The sequence below is a fragment of the Ursus americanus genome, chromosome 1, assembly GCF_024610735.1.
Source record: "Ursus americanus isolate L20-20 chromosome 1, mUrsAme1.1.p, whole genome shotgun sequence".
NCBI lineage: Eukaryota > Metazoa > Chordata > Mammalia > Carnivora > Ursidae > Ursus > Ursus americanus.
In genome coordinates, this window is record NC_142127.1 from 41,237,102 (window position 1) to 41,255,948 (window position 18,847).

Sequence of the window (18,847 nt, forward strand, 5' to 3'; positions counted from 1 at the left end):
TCAGAAGGGTGCAGCTGGTGCTTAGCTCCAGCAGAGATTTGTCTTGTAGGTCTGATATTGCCTGACGATTTTTTTATTTTTTTTAAAATAAGCCAGAAATCAATATGTTTATATAAAATACATCGACTTTTCAGTGTGCGCCCAAAATGTTAAAGCCCCGTGCCGCCATTCAAATCATGAAGCCATGTCCCGGCACTAGATTTGGCTCATGGGCTATGAGCTTAGGAAGAAAGGGGGTTTGGAAGCAGTGGGGTCACGAAGAAGACAGAAAACAGACAATGGTAAAGAAGCTTGAAAATTTTATTTATCTACCTTTGATATATTGAAAGCAGAGCACTTTTATGACAAACGTTTCAAGAGGAATGTCTCTTTCCTGTTGTACCACTGTGGCTACTAGTCTGCCCTTATCCTACCATTACAATGCAGATATATTGTGATTGAAATAATTTATATGTACAAATTAAACCACAGAAAAATAATTTCATTGCTAATGTAAGCAGGTTAGGGTATTTCATCCAAAATAAGAAAATGAGAGAATTCTGCATTTTCATATTTTAAAGTTGGTATTTTAGCAATATTTTGACAATGGTTTATTCCATTTACCATCTTTGGCTACACAACATTAAAAGAAAATTTATTTATTGGCATGCAAAGCAATATGGTTTCAGAATACACCTCTTAAATTTACAGAACTTAAAGTTTCAAATATCCCACGTGGCCGGCAGGTGATGTGAAGGTGATCTTGAAGAGTGACATACTTACTTCCTAGGAATTAAAAAAAAACGGCAGTGATTTAGCATAGCTATAAGACTGAGATGATGTAATTAATTTATCCAGGAAATATTTCAGTGATTTACTTTGATAAAACTTGTTTGTCAATCTTTTCATTTTATAAATCCCTTACTCTTTTGAACTCTTCAAACATTTGCATTCAGAGATGACTTATCCTAAAGTTCCTCTATCAAGAAATATAAAGTTTATGAATAATCATAAAAAACGCTTATAACTTATCAAAATAAATGCTTAAGTTTTGGTGTTTAGATTTTTACTACGATGCTTATTACATTCAGTCTCTAATACCATGTATGCTGGTATTTTACTTTGTGCTAAAGTGTCAACATGTATAGATAGCAATTTTTAATGTGACGTTAATATGCGAATGACTTCGCATCTCCATGTTTTATTCCTATCTGTGTTCTTAATGCCTTGTCCCTTGTTGACACTCAGGAAATGTTTTTGGAATAAATGGGTAAATGGAGAGGACTGTAATGGTCAAAAATGAATATAATAATGTTTTCTTAAATGATTCCTAATTTTGATTATATACCAAGAGACTAAAAAAAGACCCTCTCCCCGACGTCGGGAACAACCTGTAGCCTGTGTGATAATATTTATGGAAGTTTTGATGGTTTCAGAATTAACTAAAATACAGTCACCTCTCAGTAATTTTGGTCTGAAGCAGCCAGTTTATAAAGTCCCGGGTGGCAAGATCATCGAGAACTGTGTTCATCTCATCAGAGAAAGAGCCGTCGGCGTGTCTGCGGCGTAATTCTTCGACAATGGCGACTTCCTCTGGGAAGCTGAGAAGAAATTAAATAAGTTAAATAAGTTAATAAAATAAGTTAAATAAGTGCTTGGTTAAATGTTTTAGGTAAGTCCTTACTGATTGCATATCCCTGGTAAGTCTCATGGGGACAACTGAGAAAACAGTTTCTATTTCCACGGGCCTACCAGGAAAAAGCATCACAGAAACTTCCATGTGGGAAAGGGAATGATTTAGGTAGGAAAGAGCAGAGCTGGGATCTGAGACCAAAACTATGTAGCGTCATGCCCTTTTCAATATTCCAGGCTACTTCAAAGATTTTAGTGTATTGGCAGCACAGATGTTATTACTGAGACTTAATTTGTCTATAATTCAGAAAAGTGTACTATGTCTCATAAAACTAGTGATTATTTGAACAGCCTTGCGACATGCAGTATGAAAGGATTAAAACTAGTCTATACAACAGTTTCTTTTTGAATGGTTTAGTATAGCAGAATTTTGGCATTATGACGTTAAAACACCATAACATATCCTCAAGTGTAAGCGACTATTTTACCATTAGTTTTATCGGTTTGGTCATTCATGTTTTAAAAGTCAGCGACAATACTAGTTTCCTTTTGTCTTAAGATCTCTTTAAGTCTCAGTGAGCTTGTTTTAAATCTCACTAAAAAAAAAACAGAGTTGAACATGAATTTCCTGCCTCTCATATTTCAAATGTCAATCAAAATGATCAGGAGAAAATGAGATGGTTCAGGAATCTGTTTGGTTGTGGTAAGTTCCAAGAAAGTCCCAAAAGGCTTTAGCTTCATTTTCAACTTTGACAATTTAGTGGTTGTCTATATGACAGCCCTATTAAAAAATGGGCATATTGTTAAATCTATGGGTGTTTCCACCTCTCTGTAGTTTGAGTGGCAATTCATTACACATCTTAAGTTTTGTTCCTTTTCGTCTTCATCACGTTTTTACCTGAAACCTGACACCCACGTATATGTGATCCCACGTGTAAATATTTACAGTCAGACTTTCAGTTTTCAGCCCTATGTCTTCTTTTTCCTTATCTCTAGTTTTCCAGAGACAGTTCTAGTTTAAGCTTGTTGTCCTGGTACAGTTATCAAAAGCATTCTCTTTGTTATCAAGAGTGTCGTGGGTTGACAAATGAATACCTTAATTATTTTTTTTTAAAGATTTTGTTTATTTATTTGACTGAGATAGAGACAGCCAGCGGGAGAGGGAACACAAGCAGGGGGAGTGGGAGAGGAAGAAGCAGGCTCACAGCGGAGGAGCCTGATGTGGGGCTCGATCCCAGAACGCCGGGATCACGCCCTGAGCCGAAGGCAGACGCTTAACCGCTGTGCCACCCAGGCGCCCCCTAAATACCTTAATTATAACACAACTATACTAGAAGATGATTATTAATTATAAATATTATTAATATTTTCTATCAAAAATAAAACAGACTAGACTTTTGTAGACTGTCTCCCACCGATTCGAGTTATTTCCTCACTTTGTGAGACTATACTAATTGCTTCTGTAATCCAGATCCATATATAGATAACTGTAGTCTAAGTTTTCAGCATCATGCAAAAAAAAAATGTTAAATAAGAATGTACAGACTTACTCTCGCCTTCCCCGGCCTTTCACCAGCCAAGCAATGAATTCCTTGGCAGCTTGGCCTTCCAAATAAGAACTTACATCACTGGTAAAGGTCCCTTCAGCATGTCTCTCAAATTCATCATGACGTTTGGCAATGTTATTCCTGAAAGAAATGTGAAAGTTAAGTTGAAGATCTGTCTCTTTAGCAATATGGTTCTCACCTTTAAGCAGTGCAGCTTTGGGTTCGGGATCCTATGTACAAGGGGCTTAGGGAGATTTGGGAGATGACGGTGGCCAGGGGATTATTCTGAAGCTACATTTATTACCTGGATCCAGGGTTGATGGGATAGGGCTAATAACAATTGAGGCAGGCTAAGGCCCCTCCACTCTACCCGGCATCCCATTTTCGCCTCCCCTGCTTGTCTGTGCCATTGATTATTAAAGCTGCGTTTACCTCAGTCTCAATATATGTGGGCTCTGCCCTGTGCTGTGCTACTCTCAAGCAAGGCAGCTGTTTATTAGTCCATATGGGGGTCAGAGTTAATGAAGCGATTCAAGGGAAAGTAAAGGATTATCTCAAAATATCATCAAAGGGACCACATGATAATGGATTAAAGAAATGTGTGATGGACCAGCCATGAGGAAAGCTAAGAAGAAGACTCCATTTCCCCCTCAAGGGTGTGCAGAGCTCTTGTGTAGGGGGGTGACTAGCTTCCCTCAGTTTCCCCTACATATATTGCCCCAGAAGGTTGATCTTAAACACACAACAGAAACCGCCTGAGAAAAAAATTGTTTCCCGTTAGTTAAACACGTTGTGGCATTCCCCTTCTAGAAATGAGGACAGTTGTTTTCATTTTCTCAAATTTGTGATTTCCCACATTTTGCCAATGGTCTCATCTGTAGTCCTTGGCAGGGACTTCTCCCAGTGTCTGCTCTGGCCGTGACCGCCATCTTTCCTGCAGCTGTAACTTCCACTTTAAGAACTTTAGGTCAACTACTCTGTTGCTCCTGTTTCTCCTGCTGGCTCTGTTCACTCTCCTGCTCTCACTTCCTCTCTCCCTTCTCTATTCTATCCAGACAAATCTATGCCCTTTTCCTGATTTTTAGATTCCTTCAGCTACTTTGTATGCATAACTCCCTTCCCCTTGTGGGCCACCCTCCAAAGAAATTGTGAAATTCCACCATCTCTGTGAAACCCTTGCGGATGATTTCCTCCAGTAGCCTAGATGTAGCAAAAAACCCAACACTGTCAAAGAAAATCCAGCATTAAAATGTATGCCTTACGATAGGCTTGTGTTCTTATTTGCCTTCTTCTCTCTCTATGCTGTGCAGCTAGGCTGTAATTTTAAATGTGTATCTTGGATTGTATTCTACAAGAAAAAGACTGCATCTGTTTCCATCCCTTACCATGATTAACTTGGCTAGAGGATACTTTGAATGTGATCACAGTCATGAGTTTGAACCCTACAAGGGAATGTTGAATTTGCTCTATCCTTTGGTCAGAAATTACATGCCTAACCTTGTGGCTCCACAGAAGTCGACTTCTGATTTTAAAGGGAAATGGACCAAGACACAGTTGGGAATATCATTTAAAGTCCATGTCCCATTGGAGGATAGGTAAGGGGATTGGAGGTGTGGAGGGGGAGGGGACATTCCGAGGAATAATACAAAGGACAGCATCATCAACCTTGAAAATGATCAAAATTGGAAGAGTTTATGGGCACGATTTGAGGAGCACGATAAAAAAAAGCCAGGAGAAATTGTAGACCTATTTCTGTAACACATTTGTGTGCAACTTTTGGACCAGGTTCAGACCCTTACTTGTTCCTCTTGGTGCTCATCAACCACTGCACAAAATCCTGGGCACGCCTGGAGTCCAGATACTTGCTGTAGTCACTGGTGAATGTGCCCTGAGAATGGCGCTTGTCTTCGTTCATCTGATCCGGATCATTGAGCGGGTCTGTCTGAGGAGCTGGGAATGATCTGTGAAGAACAGTAATTGGTGCAAGTAAATCTCTCCCCAAGAGTAGAGTCACTTGAACAGCATCGTCTCCATAATACGCTGCACTTCTGAAGCTGGAAGGCAGGTGCCTTGAGTATTTCAGTGGGTAGTTCAGAGACACCTTTAGCTTGCCATGGGAATTCCACAGTTTTATTGGAATTGAATACACTCTGATTCTGAATTCTAGTAGTAGATTTCTCAACTGGCTTCTTTTTTCTGAAATGGGATTAAAGGAGTCTTTTTTTCCCTTTAATGCATCTACTCATGATTATGCTCATAATGATGGAAGAGATCAATGGCTTCACTATTTTAAAAGAATAAAAAATTCCCGCCTGTTTGTCGGGCAGCAGCAGACTTTTGTTCCTAATTGTGTTTTTGCATATATTAATATAAAAAGCTAGCTCAGTTACCTGGTTATATGGCAGCTAATGGTGGAAGAAAGACAATTAAACACTCAAAAAAAGACAAGAAAAAGTGGACTTGGTAATCTGAAACTGTATAGTGGATAATATGCATGCCAATAATCAACAGTTGGTTGGCATGGTAAATATGGGGAAATAGTCAATGTGATTAATACTCAGAAATAGAAATGAGATACTATTTTTACCTGTCAAATTAGCAGGGATTAAACACAGGGAAGGATAGTGTGAGAGAAGTATTTCTATACTGCTGATGGGAGTGTGTTATGTGTGTGACTTTTCTGGAAAGCAAGTTGGCAAGATAATATAAAAAATTTAGACTCATTCAAACCCTTTGACATAGTAATTCTACTACTAGAAATCTATCCTCAGAAAATAGTAAGAAACATAGGGGAAAATGTTATTTGCAACATTCTTTGTGGGAAAATTGGAAGAATTATTAAGTGTTCAATAAAGGAGGAATAGCTAAATAAATACTATACATTTATGAGATGAAATAGTATGCAGTCATTAAAGGTCATACATTTAATAGATATTTTTAATGATATAAGAAAAAAACAAATAATAAAAGAGAAAAAACAGTATCTGGGATATATTTATATACAGTGAACATAAAATACAGGAAAGTAATACACCAAATTTTAGAATTATGAATAGTTTTCTCTGAATAGTGAAGCTTGAGTACTGGAAAAAATTTTGCATGTTTTTAAAATATTTTCTATCATGAACGCATATGACTTTCCCAATTAGCAACTAACCGCTATTTTTTAAAAGGAGTAAAAGAGACACAAGGTTGGTATGAACAATTAAAATAATCTACTCTACAGTGTGGAATGAATGGATAGATGGGATCAGCTGAAGATTTCAAAGAGATAATTTCCCGTGTAACGAATTTGCAACATTGCCCTCCCCTTTGGTTATGAGATAGCACATACTCTGATCTATGCCGCAGAAAAGCCTTTATCACAGTGATACCTTGACCATTTGGAAAACGAACTAAGTATTTTACTGAGACCTACTCCCTGATCATAGTTTTTACAGGCTCTATTCTAACCATAATGTTATGTTAGTTCAAGTCTAGGGATTTAATACCTGGATTTCTCCTCTGTGTCTTGAAGGGAACGTTGCCAGCTGCCTTGTACCAGCATTACAAACAATCCAGCCACAAAGTAAATGCTTTTCATTTTTGCTGCCTGTGGGAACAGTCAGGGGCAGGGGTTAGAGGGTAGGAGGAGACCAGCAACCATATTTAAACCTGTCAGATTAAATTAGTTCGTTTTTGACTAAGTAAATATTACAAATAGAAAGAATAAGCTAGTCATCAATTTTACTCCGACAGTATTTCCAGCTTAATTTCAAATAGTGGATTATATTTTTCCCCAGATTTTGTTTGGTAATAAAAAGGATACAAAAGATATGTTCCACCCAATTAAAAAAAGAAGATATGTACCACCAACTAAGCTTTTTCATTAGTGCAGGACACTTGTGTTAATGATTAGAAGACTCATTTCCAGACTTGAAATTAAAAATGTCCATGATAAACATTTAAAATATCTACTGTGGATGATACGCTACATATGGTTAGCCTGAATGGCACCTTATCCATAATGCCACCCCCTTCACTATCAGTCTGGCTTTCAATTAATAGTCCTCCACTTCCAAGCATTTACATTATACTGCATTTCAACCATCTTAAAGCAGCCTCAGGCTACAACTTGGCATACCAGCTGTCGGTTCAGATGTATTATTCATTTATATTTTAAATAGTGTAACTTGGTCTAGACTTTGTAATTATAAAGCGACCAACAGATTTGAGGTATTTTAGGGTGCTTTGACCTGTTCTAAATTAAAGGGAAAAATCATTTTAAAGACAAGCAATTTGCAACAAGAACTAATGCTTCTGGCAACTTGAACAATCACAACTAAGAAACTAAGAGATCAGTGTCATAAAGAAAATTAATGCTTGCTTCTGAAGTCTTGAAGTCCCCAGGTTGTTTTATAATTGGACTTAGTCCAGGACATGTCATTCACTGCTACTGACACCCTAGGCCTGGTTGTACGATACACCTGGTTGCTTGTCTCCGTAGCACAAGCAGATGCCCCGTGAAGCCATTGGATGCCAAGGCCATGATGATGCGGCGTGGATGGGGTGGGGATCAGTATGAATGGGGGTGGCGGCAGGTGCCCACGGGGCAAACTCCTCTAGTCACTGCGTGGAAACTTTGAGTCCGGTGTTTGTCATGAACTTCTCTCTGCTACTTTCAAAGACCGACCGTGTTTACTTTGAGAAGTGGGGATTTCAATCCAAGTTTGATTATGCTTACCCATAAATAATTTGAATGAGTATTTTTAGCACATGGCATTTGGTTTGAAATAAGGATTTTACAAATATTATCATTTTAAACTATCAATCTTTTCTTTAACATCCTCGCCATATTTACTATCTGTCTTTGGCACTAAAACACGGAGACCGTAGTTCCTGCAGTGGTATTTTTTTTTTCTTTCTTTGAAATATTGTCTTTGTGGAGTAAGTGGTCAATTAGACAAAGCAACACAGTAGGAATCACACATGCACCCTTCTTCATTCATCAGTATTAAGTTACTAATTAGGCATTTCGCTCCGCTTCAGCTTACCTAGTCGGCAAACTTGGGAAACTTTGTCACATATGCAGGTAGTGTCTTCTGATTATAATTCTCAACTGTAAATTCAGTCTTTGGGGAATTTTAAAAAAATTACAGCAAGCATTTCTTTTTAGGGTTAACTTACTGTTAAAAAGTCAGTTTAGTCCTAAATAATTCCTTTTTTGCAAAGTTCCAAAAGATTGGACAGTATTTTCTAGTATGTTCTACGGAGGCAGATTTAGGACAGGTGGGATTCTGCCATGGTGGAAACTAACTGAAAGAGAAGCAACCGTACGGAAGTGAGTATCTGAAGTCCTCTATAGGCAATAAAATGAGTTCTACTGAAAAGAACTGATCTTTAAAAATTTCATTCATTCATTTAGTGGAAGCCTACAGAGTTGTGAAAATTTTAAGAGTAATATTAAGTGTTTGAATACCACTACTGAGAAAGCAAATATTTATGTTATTTTGGGTCAGGTTCCTACTCAATAAGAGAAGAATTTTAATCACCCCCCTTTTGGTAGTCTAAGGAAAGAACCTGCATTTTTTTAAGAACCACACATTTCTACTCAAATTTAAGGGAAAATATCATAACAATAGTATTCTTTGTATAGGAAGTCTTTTACGAAGATACACCTTAGACCTCGGCAAGGTGTCATTATACTATATCCCCAAATATATTGGTGTTGTAGGCCAAATAAGTACTCTTCAAACGGGTTGGCTTATTTCTTCTTATAGGTCCTTCATATGTGGGGCAAAAACACACCACTTAATCATTTTCAGCTTTTGAGGATCTTTGCAAAATTGTTCTTTGTCCTTAAGAACTTAAATAGGTACTTTAGAACATCTGTTTTTTTCCTAAAGATATTTACTAAAATTTCATTTCAGAATGTGAACATTTTAGATATATTATTTATTATTGTTGGTTTTTAATACATAGTAAGGGATTATTAATCCGTGGTTTTACGCAGTTCCATCCAAAGGCTTCCCAATCCTTGAGTCTATTTTTCTCGCACCAGATATGCTATGTCTCATTTATGAAGAACTGATTTCATGGCTTTGATTTTGTTGATAGACTTATCAGAAATTTGAATATTTGAAAGATGATGTTGGTTCTGCTCTTTTAGAAAGCCGTAAGTTTTCATTGGTAAGGAGCAATTGCTGTTATAGCTTCTCTAATGGCCACATTTCTGCTGAATTTAAAAGGCGCCTTCTGTTCAAAGTAGTATACACATTTATCAAACCCAAGGAAAATATTTATTTTTCAAAATGTTACCACTTATTTTAAAAAAGCAGTTCTCCTAACAGTTAAATCTTATAACAAGTGCATTGATTCGAATCTTTATTTTTCTTTCTATTTTATATCTTTGCATTGGATTATTTATCCAAGTCACTTTTCAGCTTCACGACGTTAAAATAAATATATGTAAATATATCTTATATCACTTTTTCATCTCCATTCTGCCCCTTGAATTATTAGCAATAAGGTATAAGATGAAATAACAGCTCTTAATTCATAATACTTTGCCCCCCTAAAAATACCTAACTGTACCCCAAACAGGATTGACAGTCTTGCAATCACTCCCTCTTAATCTTACCTTCTGACACCGTGACTGGAGCAGAGCAGGTGGGGAGAGAGCGAGCCCTCTTTGCGGACCTTTGGCTGTGCTGTGTCCTAAGCTCTGTACTTCTGCAGCAGAACGCATTGCATTTATATACTCTCCGCGTCGTTCAGACTCACAGATATTACGCTGACAATATAAATTTCTCATCTGTAAATAATGAGTTTTTGTTACAAACGATTTCACTCGCCCACTCACTTTGCTCATCTGCATTCTATGCTTACGTTGGGTGGGACCTCTGAGACCAGGAAACTGTATTTACTCTCCTGCTTTTTTTTCTTGTTGTTGGGAATGGAAAGGGCAGTTTGGAAATTCACCCTTCACTCTCATTCAGGCATGAAAATCACTTAAGTACTCTAAAGTGAATTCTGATGCCGAAGGAAAAAAAAAAAACCCTTGAAATTGCATAGTTTATGGCTAACCCCACTTTGAGCAGGGCCTCATTTGGGGGTCTTACAAGTCCTTCCTTTTGCTGTCTAGTTATGATGCATTTATCTGAATGCAATAATCAGTTCATTCTATTACCTACCCAAATAATAAATCATTCACTCAACACATACTTAATAAGAATCTTCTCATCCCCACCCTATGGAATTAATTTGTATTATTTTGGAGGAGAATTTAAAAAAATTTATCAATTAAGACCTAATGTGTCCTGTTGTAGTAAATTGGATTCAGGCAGAAAAGATAAAGCAAAATAAGGATTAAACATCCAAGATAGGTGATGATAGTAGGACGGGGACTAGTATTTCTTTTTTCTTCTCATGGATATATGAAGACTAACTCTGTTGATAAGAGACCTGGACACCAATTCACGAAAGAAAGAATGTGGGGAAAACTCTTGACATGAGATGCATACTGTCACGTTTCCTGGGTTTTGTGATCCACCACTTAGGACTTTAATGGTCTATAGGACTTTGCAGATATGAGTCTGGTCATTTTAGAGAAAGAGAAGAATGCGAAATGACCTGGACAGGCAGCATAAGAACAGTTGTCAGTGTAATTAGATTTTTGGTCTGGCTGCTATCAACACACTGTGTGACTATGGTCAAGTCACACACTCTCCTTGTGCCCCAGCTTTCTCACCTGCAAAATGAGAGGGTTGGTTAAATGACTCTTGTAAGATAAAACTGTGACTCCATATGACAAAATCATTGCGATATCTCCTGGCTAGATTCTAGTATTTGACTACCATCAACCGCATGAGAAAGCTGATGACTTGTACGGAAGTAAATCATGGAAGCAACCAGAGAACTTAAACTCTTCAATTGTGAATTGGACCCAGTGTTGAATGTAGAGCCAGTTAAAGGCCATGGAGATCAGTTCTATGTGAAATTGGGAGACCTCAGGAGGAGCGTTTGTGCTGGTGGTTACGATGGTGTAAAGCCACGCCGTTCAAAGTGTGGTCCAAAAACCAGCACGACCTGGGAGCTTGCTAGGAATGCAGACTCTTAGGCCCAAGCCCAGACTTAATAAGAATCTGTATTTTACCAAGATTTCCAAGGAATTCATGTGCATATTAAAATCTGAGAAGTATGGCTGCAGAAAATACCTACCTCATTTTCTTCATCTTCTCCCCAGTGCTTGCTGCTGTTTTCACCTGAGGACCGTGCCTTAGCACTGCCAGCAGAGGGGGCGAAAGAGCAGAGAAAGGTGGCCTCCTCAGGACAGTATGGATGAACACTTCGGGATACAGTAATGGCTTCAAAGTGTGGATTAGTTTACTATCAAATTGTTCTTCCCTCTTACCTCAATCCTCATGAGTATACTGGCTATATTTGTATTAATCGTTTGACATTCAGTTCTATTTTTTCTCTTTGCCTATTTGATAGATGTCTCTTCACCCCTCTGTGTCTGTCTTTTCAGATGTTATCTGTTTATGGAGCAGTCCTAAGAAGGGGGCTCTGTGGGGATGTATATAAAGCCCTTAACACAGCACCTGGCTTTGCTCTCCGCCATATCTTACTACAAAACTTGTTTCCCTCCACTGCACTTGCTTTCTATTTTATCAGAAGGAACTGTCCCAAGTTCTTTGAGGAAATTTCCTCTAGCTTCATGTCCAGCCCACCAACACTGATTCTTGGCAGTCCCCAACACCACTAATAAGAACATTCCGAAAACGCAGAAGCATTCCAAGCCTCGTTGTACAGAGCTCTGTTCTCTTACTTAGCAGAGCAGAGCAGGCTCCTGAATGGACATCGTATAATCAGACATTAAGACAGACATCAGTGCAGTTGTGGATTTGTGGATCTTCTTCCAACGACTGTCCCAACACCAGCCTCCACTTGGCCTTCAATTCCCATCACTGCAGTTATTTGGTCATTCAGATGTGAGGCAGAGAAAGTGGGGGTCCTTATATTTAAATGACTAGTGTTAAATAGTTTGTCTGGAAGCAGGGGAATTCTGGGATATGCCATCTAGAGTTCTCCCATCAGACTATTGGAGGTACCTGGTGGCTGCCAGGGGGCATTGCCCCATAATACTATGATATACCTTCCTGAAAGATCAATTTGACTTGATAGAAGTAATATAAAATGTAATTATTATATGGAGTAGTACAAAAATATGCATCAAGTTTTAAGGTAAAATAAGGTATTTATTCAAAGATTTCTTTCTTTCTTTATGATGCTTAGGACCAGGGATAACTTTTATGGCTTAAAAGCTATACTGTTGCGTGAGGCCACATGTTTAGAAGGGCCCTGTGCTTGGCTTAATACTCTACTCTGATCATCTTGAAATTCTTAATAACTTTTGAACAAGGACTCTGCATTTTTATTTTGCCCTTGGCCCCACAAATAATGGAGTGGGTTCTTCTTAGGACCTCACCTGATGAAATCATGGAGTGTAGGATTTTTGCATGTTTATTTTCCTCAGCTCTTCAGAATAGTTGGATTGAAATGTTTGAGAATGGCAAAGATCACTACACTCTGGCAGCAAGACTATGGACAAGGGGATCTCTCTTGCATTGCTCAGGGGAGCACAAAATGTTACAGCATGTTTGGGGGCACAATTTACTAATATTACAAAATTACAAATACCTATAACCCTTGGCCTCATAAGGCTAAAGCACCATTCTGAACATCTGTCCCAATTTTATTACTACATATATATGTAATGATGTAGATACAAGGATCTCCGCTGCAGCATTGTGTAGAATAGTAACAAGTCGGAGCCAATCCAAGGAGCCATCAATAGAGCTGGGTTTAGAAAAAACAATGAAGAAGCTATTTATTCACCAATACAGAAAGACTCTAAGATATGTAGATAGGTGAAAATAGGGAGGTGCATTATGGATATCTAGTAGGCCACTTTTGTGTTAGGAGAGGGAATGGGACAAAACATGTTTATTTAATCATCACTGCATTTAAAAATAATTGGAAGAATGCACAAGAAATTAATGGAAGCACTTACATGCAGGAGGCAGTATGGAACAGTGAGGTAGACAGAAACAAGGTGCCAAGAACACTTCTCAATATATACTTGTTGTACTTTGGGGTTTTTTGTCCATTTGACTTAATTATCTATTCAAAATGACAAAGAAATGCAATATAAAAAGAAGTGACAGCACAACCACTTTGGGAAGAGGTTAAACTTTAAAGCTAAATGAACAACTACCTTCTGACCTAGTAATTTCACCCAAGAGAAATGAAAACATTTATCTACAAAAAGACTCATACAAAAATATTCACAGCAGCTTTCTAGCTGTGGCTAGAACTGGAAACAACTCAACCTTCTGTCAGAAAATAAAATAATAGACAAATTGTGGCATGGAATTTATATAATGGAATACTACTAAACAACAATAACAAAAAAAGAATGAAAAACTGGTACTGGCAGCAATGTGGATGGATTTCCCAGATACTACGCTGAGTGAAAGAAGCTGGACACACAAAAACACTGCATACTGTACCAACTCGTTTTTAGAAGTTCAAGAACAGGCAAACTAAGGTTTAAAAAATCAGATTTATATAAATTTGACTTACATAAATTTTAACTAAAAGAAAAAAGTTATATAATTTAAAAAGAAGGGGCACCTGGGTGGTGCATTAGGTTAGACGTCCAACTCTTGGTTTCAGTTCAGGTCATGATCTTGGAGTCCTGGGATCAAACCCTGCGTTGGGCTCCACACTCGATGTGGAGTCTGCCTGATTCTCTCTCTCCCTCTCCCTCTGCCCCTCCTGCTTGTGCTGTCTCTCTAAAATAAAGAAATGAGATCTTAAAAAAAAAAATGAAAATAAAAAGAGCTGTTGGTGGAAGTATAAATCATATTAGCGTGGCTGAATATTAATAATTGTTGAGTTAGCTGATTAGTAAACAGGGTTTAATATGTGATTCTGCTTATACTATATAAGTATGGAATTTTCAAAAAAAAAGTTAAATGAAAACTGCAATAAAATAAGTGTGGGGTGGGGCATTAGCACCTATTAATCAGTTACTTTGAAAGCTAACGAATTTGACCCTTTACCCTGTAGGACAATATCATGTGAAATAATACCCACATTATAATGGTCCCAGAAGAGGAAGAAGAAGAGAGAAAGGATAGAAAAATTATTTGAAAAAATAATAGCTGGAAACTTCCCTAAACTAGGGAAGGAAACAGACATCCAGCTCCAGAAAGCACAGAGAGTTCTAAGCAAGATGAACCCAAAGAGATCCATACCAAGACATGTTATAATCAAACTGTCAAAAGTTAAAGAGAAAGAGAGAATATTAAAAGCAGTAAGAAAAAAAAAAAACAACTTGCTATATACAGGGGAAACCCTGTAAGACAATCAGCTGATATTTCAGCAAAAATTTTGTAGGCCAGTGGGAGTGGCTAAAAGGAAATGTTCCATGTACACTAAAGAAGAATATATATTCTGCTGCTTTTGGATAGAATGTTCTGTATATACCTATTAAGTCCATTTGGTCTAATTGCTTTTCTCTCTGGATGGTCTATCCATTGATATAAGTGGGGTATTAAAGTCCTCTGCTATTATTGCATTGCTGTCCATTTCACCTGTTAGGTCTGTTAATATTTGCTTTATAGATTTAGGTCCTCCTATATTGGGTTAATAAATATTTACAAATGTTATATCCTCTTGTTGGATTGACCTCTTTATCATTATGCAATGCCCTTCTTTGTCTTTTATCATAGTCTTTATTTAAAAACCTATTTTGTCTGATACAAATCTAGCCACACCAGCTTTCTTTTTGCTTCCTTTTGCATGAAATATCTTTTTTCATCCCTTCACTTTCAGTCTGTGTGTGTTGTTAGATCTGAAGTGAGTCTTTTGTAGGTAACACATAGATGGGTCTTTGTTTTTTTTCCCTCAGCCACTCTACCTTTTCATTGGAAAATTTGGTCCATTTACATTTAAAGTAATTATTGACAGGAATGTATTTATTGTCATTTTGTTGATTGTTTTCTGGCTGTTTTGTAGTTCCTCTTTGTTCCTTTTTTCTTGTCTTGTTTTCTTTCCCGGTGGTTTGGTGATTTTCTTTAGTGTTATGTTTGGATTCCTTTCTCATTGTCATTTGTGTATCTACTATAGATTTTTGCTTTGTATGTATGTATAGATTTTTATTTTGTTTCTTAACTAATTATTATACTTACAATTTTACTATTCTCTGTCTTTTAACCTTCATATGAAAGTTGAAGTTGAAGTGGACTTATATTTAAACTGCCCTCTTAAAACTATTTTTGCTGTATTCCACAGATTTTGAACTGTTGTATTTCCATTTTTATTTGTCTCCAGATATTTTAAAATTTATCCTTTGATTTCTTTGTTGAATCATTGGTTGTTCAGTACCATGTTGTTTAATCTCCACATATTTGTGATTTTTCTAGTTTTCTTTTTGTAACTGATTTTTAGTTTTATACCATTGTGGTCTGAAAAGATGTTTGAGACAATTTCAATATTACTAAGTTTATTGAGACTTGTTTTCTGACCTAATATATTATCTATCCCCCCAAAATAAGAGTTTATCATCACTAAAGTGACCTCACAAGAAATGGTAAAGGGACTTCTTTAAGCTGAAAAGAAAAAGCACAAACTAATAACTACATATAAAGGTAAATATCTCACTGGCAAATGCAAATATCTAATAAAGTTAGTGGATTAACCACTTCAACAAAACAAGAAAAATCTCAAATAAACAATCTAGCTCTACACCTCAAAGAACTAAGAAAAAAAAAAAGAAAAAACAAAGCACAAAGTTAGCAGAAGGAAGGAAATAATAAAGATCAGAGGAGAAATAAATGAAATAGAAACTAAAAAGACAATAGAAAAGATCAACAAACCTAAGAGCTGGTCTTTGAAAAAATAAAAAGAATTAGCAAACCTTTAAATAGACTCACCAGGAGAAAAAAGAGGGCTCAAAAAATAAAATCAGAAAAAAAAAGAGAAGATGTATGATACTAAAACAAAAGCGAAGGCACAAATAAATGGAAAGATTGTCTATGTTCAAGGACTGATAGAATTAACATTATTAAAATGTTCATAGTATCCAAAGCAATCTACATGTTCAATGAAATCCCTATCAAAATTCCTATGGCATTCCTATGGCATTTTTCACAGACCTAGAACAAATAATGTAAAAATTTGTACGGCGCTGCAAATGATATAGCCAAAGAAATCTTGAGAAAGAACAAAGCTGGTTATATCATGCTCCCTAATTTCAAACTATACTACAAGACTATAGTAATCAAACAGTATGGTATTGGCATAACAACAGACACATAGATCAATGAAACAGAATAGAGTCCAGAAATAAAATCACGCACATACGGTCAATTAATCTATAACGAAGGAGGCAAAAATATACAAATAATGAAAAGACAGTCTCTTCAAGAAATGGTGTTGGAAAACTGAACAGCCACATGCAAAAAATAAAAATGGACCACTATCTTACACCATATACAAAAATTAACTCAAAATGAATTAAAGACTTGAATATAAGACCTGAAACCATGAAAATCCTAGAAGAAAACACAAGTGGTAAGCCCCAATATCTTGGCAATGTTTTTTTGGATCCAACTCCAGAGGCAAGAGCAACAAAACCAAAAATGAACAAATAGGACTTCATGGGACTACATCAAACTGAAAAGCCTCTGCACACTGGAGGAAACCATCAACAAAACAAAAAGACAACTACTAAATGGGAGAAGATATTTGTAAATCATATATCTGATGGGGGTTAATATTCAAAATAGACAAACAACTCACACACCTCAACAATGAAAGAACAGCTCGATTTAAAAACTGGGCAAAGGATCCGAATAGACATTTTTCCAAAGACATACAGATGGCCAATAGGTACATGCAAACATGTTTAACATCACTAATTATCAAGGAAATGCAAATCAAAACTACAATGAGATATCACCTCACATCTATCAAACTGGCTATTATCAAAAAGACAAGAAACAACAAGTGTTGGAGAGGATGTGGAGAAAAGGGAACCCTTGTGCACTGCTGCTGGGAATGTAAATTAGTGCAGCCACTAGGGAAAGCAGTGTGGAGATTCCTCACGAAATTAAAGATAGAACTACCATATGATACAGCTATTCCACGTCTGAGTATTTATCCAAAGAATATGAAAACACTAATTTGAAAACATGTATGTACCCCATGCTGATTATTTTTTTAAGATTTTTTTATTTATTTATGTGACAGAGAGACAGCCAGCGAGAGAGGGAACATAGCAGGGGGAGTGGGAGAGGAAGAAGCAGGCTCCCAGAGGAGGAGCCCAATGCGGGACTCGATCCCGGAACGCCGGGATCACGCCCTGAGCCGAAGGCAGCCACCTAACTACTGCGCTACCCAGGCGCCCCCGCTATGCTGATTATTAGTTACAATAGCCAAGGTATGGAAACAACTTAAGAGTCCATTGATAAATGAATGGATTCCACACACAATAGAATAAAGACATAAAGACACACAGACACACAGACACAGACACACACACACACACACACACACACACACACACACACACAAAGGAATACTGCTCAGCTATAAAAAAAGAAGAAAAGCTTGTCATATGTGACAACATGGATGGACTTTCAGGGTATTATGTTAAGTGAAACAAGTCCGATGGAGAGAGCAAATACCATATGATTTCACTTATATGTGAAATCTGAAAAACAAAACAAATGAACAAAGAAAATAAAAACAAACACAGATACAGAGATTATATTGGTGATTTTCAGAGGGGGAGGGGATTGGGGGCAGGTGGAGGAGTGAAGGGGCTCAGTTGTAAGGTAGTGGATGGTAACTAGACTTGTGATCACTCTGTAGTGTGTACAAATATTGAATTACACTGTTGTACGCTTGAAACTTACATAACGTTCTATACCGATTTAATCGTAAGGAAAAAAAAAAGAGTTTGACCCTTTTGTTACTAAGTAGGAGCTAGGTAAAATAAATGTAGTTTGGAGATACGGTAGCAACAAAACCTAGAGGTGACATGGTAGCCAGGACAGGACCTGGATAACAGAGAAACAACTGCAGGCAAGGCAGGGCGAGGGAGCCACCGTTCCCAGGTAAGGGAGTGACTATTACAGCTCCCTCCTCCTCTCTCCTCCCCCAGGCCTGTCCTGAGAGTGCCCCTCTGCGTCGTTATATAAGCCTCAGGAGTGAGGCTAAAATTGCCTTGAGTTTGAGGTTCATTTTTGCTTCTCAGAGGTAATCCTCTCAATACACCATGTTCTTCCTAGGTTAGTACTCTTTTCCACAACAACGGTCCTCTGAAAACAGGTGTGAACCTACATAAATAAATAAGTAAATAAAGTATAATACATGAGAGAAAAGTTCACATTGAGGTGTACTTTTTTTGTTTTGTTTTGTTTTTTTATTTTTTGGGTTTTTTTTTTTTTAGCTTTGAAGAAAAAAGTATAGTCATTTGACCATAGCTTTTGACAATGTAAAAATTGAGCACACGGAATGGCATAATCAAACGTCTTTACCTGTTTATGAGTGACTTGATGGCCTCGGACATCCAGGGGCCGTGAAGGAAGAACTTGCAGGGGGTGTTCTGAGTTTGCCAGAAGATGGGAGAAGTA

The 18,847-nt window shown here is 37.3% G+C and overlaps 1 protein-coding gene across 2 annotated transcripts; it reads right to left on the reverse strand.

Moving 5' to 3' along the window:
- Positions 1-314: 314 nt before the first annotated feature.
- Positions 315-9,846, reverse strand: GCG (glucagon). 2 transcript variants are annotated; one of them, XM_087864377.1, is made up of 6 exons: positions 9,778-9,846; positions 6,650-6,750; positions 4,958-5,119; positions 3,162-3,299; positions 1,437-1,580; positions 315-765 (listed from the first exon to the last, which is right to left on the reverse strand). In XM_087864377.1, exons 2-6 carry the CDS (start codon positions 6,739-6,741, stop codon positions 759-761), a joined length of 543 nt encoding a protein of 180 aa, XP_087720503.1. In that variant the 5' UTR covers positions 6,742-6,750; positions 9,778-9,846; the 3' UTR covers positions 315-758. The 2 variants fall into 2 exon arrangements, with proteins under 2 accessions (XP_087720503.1, XP_045639445.1); XM_045783489.2 differs by lacking the exon at positions 315-765 and having other exon boundaries at positions 1,433-1,580.
- Between the last annotated feature and the right edge of the window lie 9,001 nt (positions 9,847-18,847).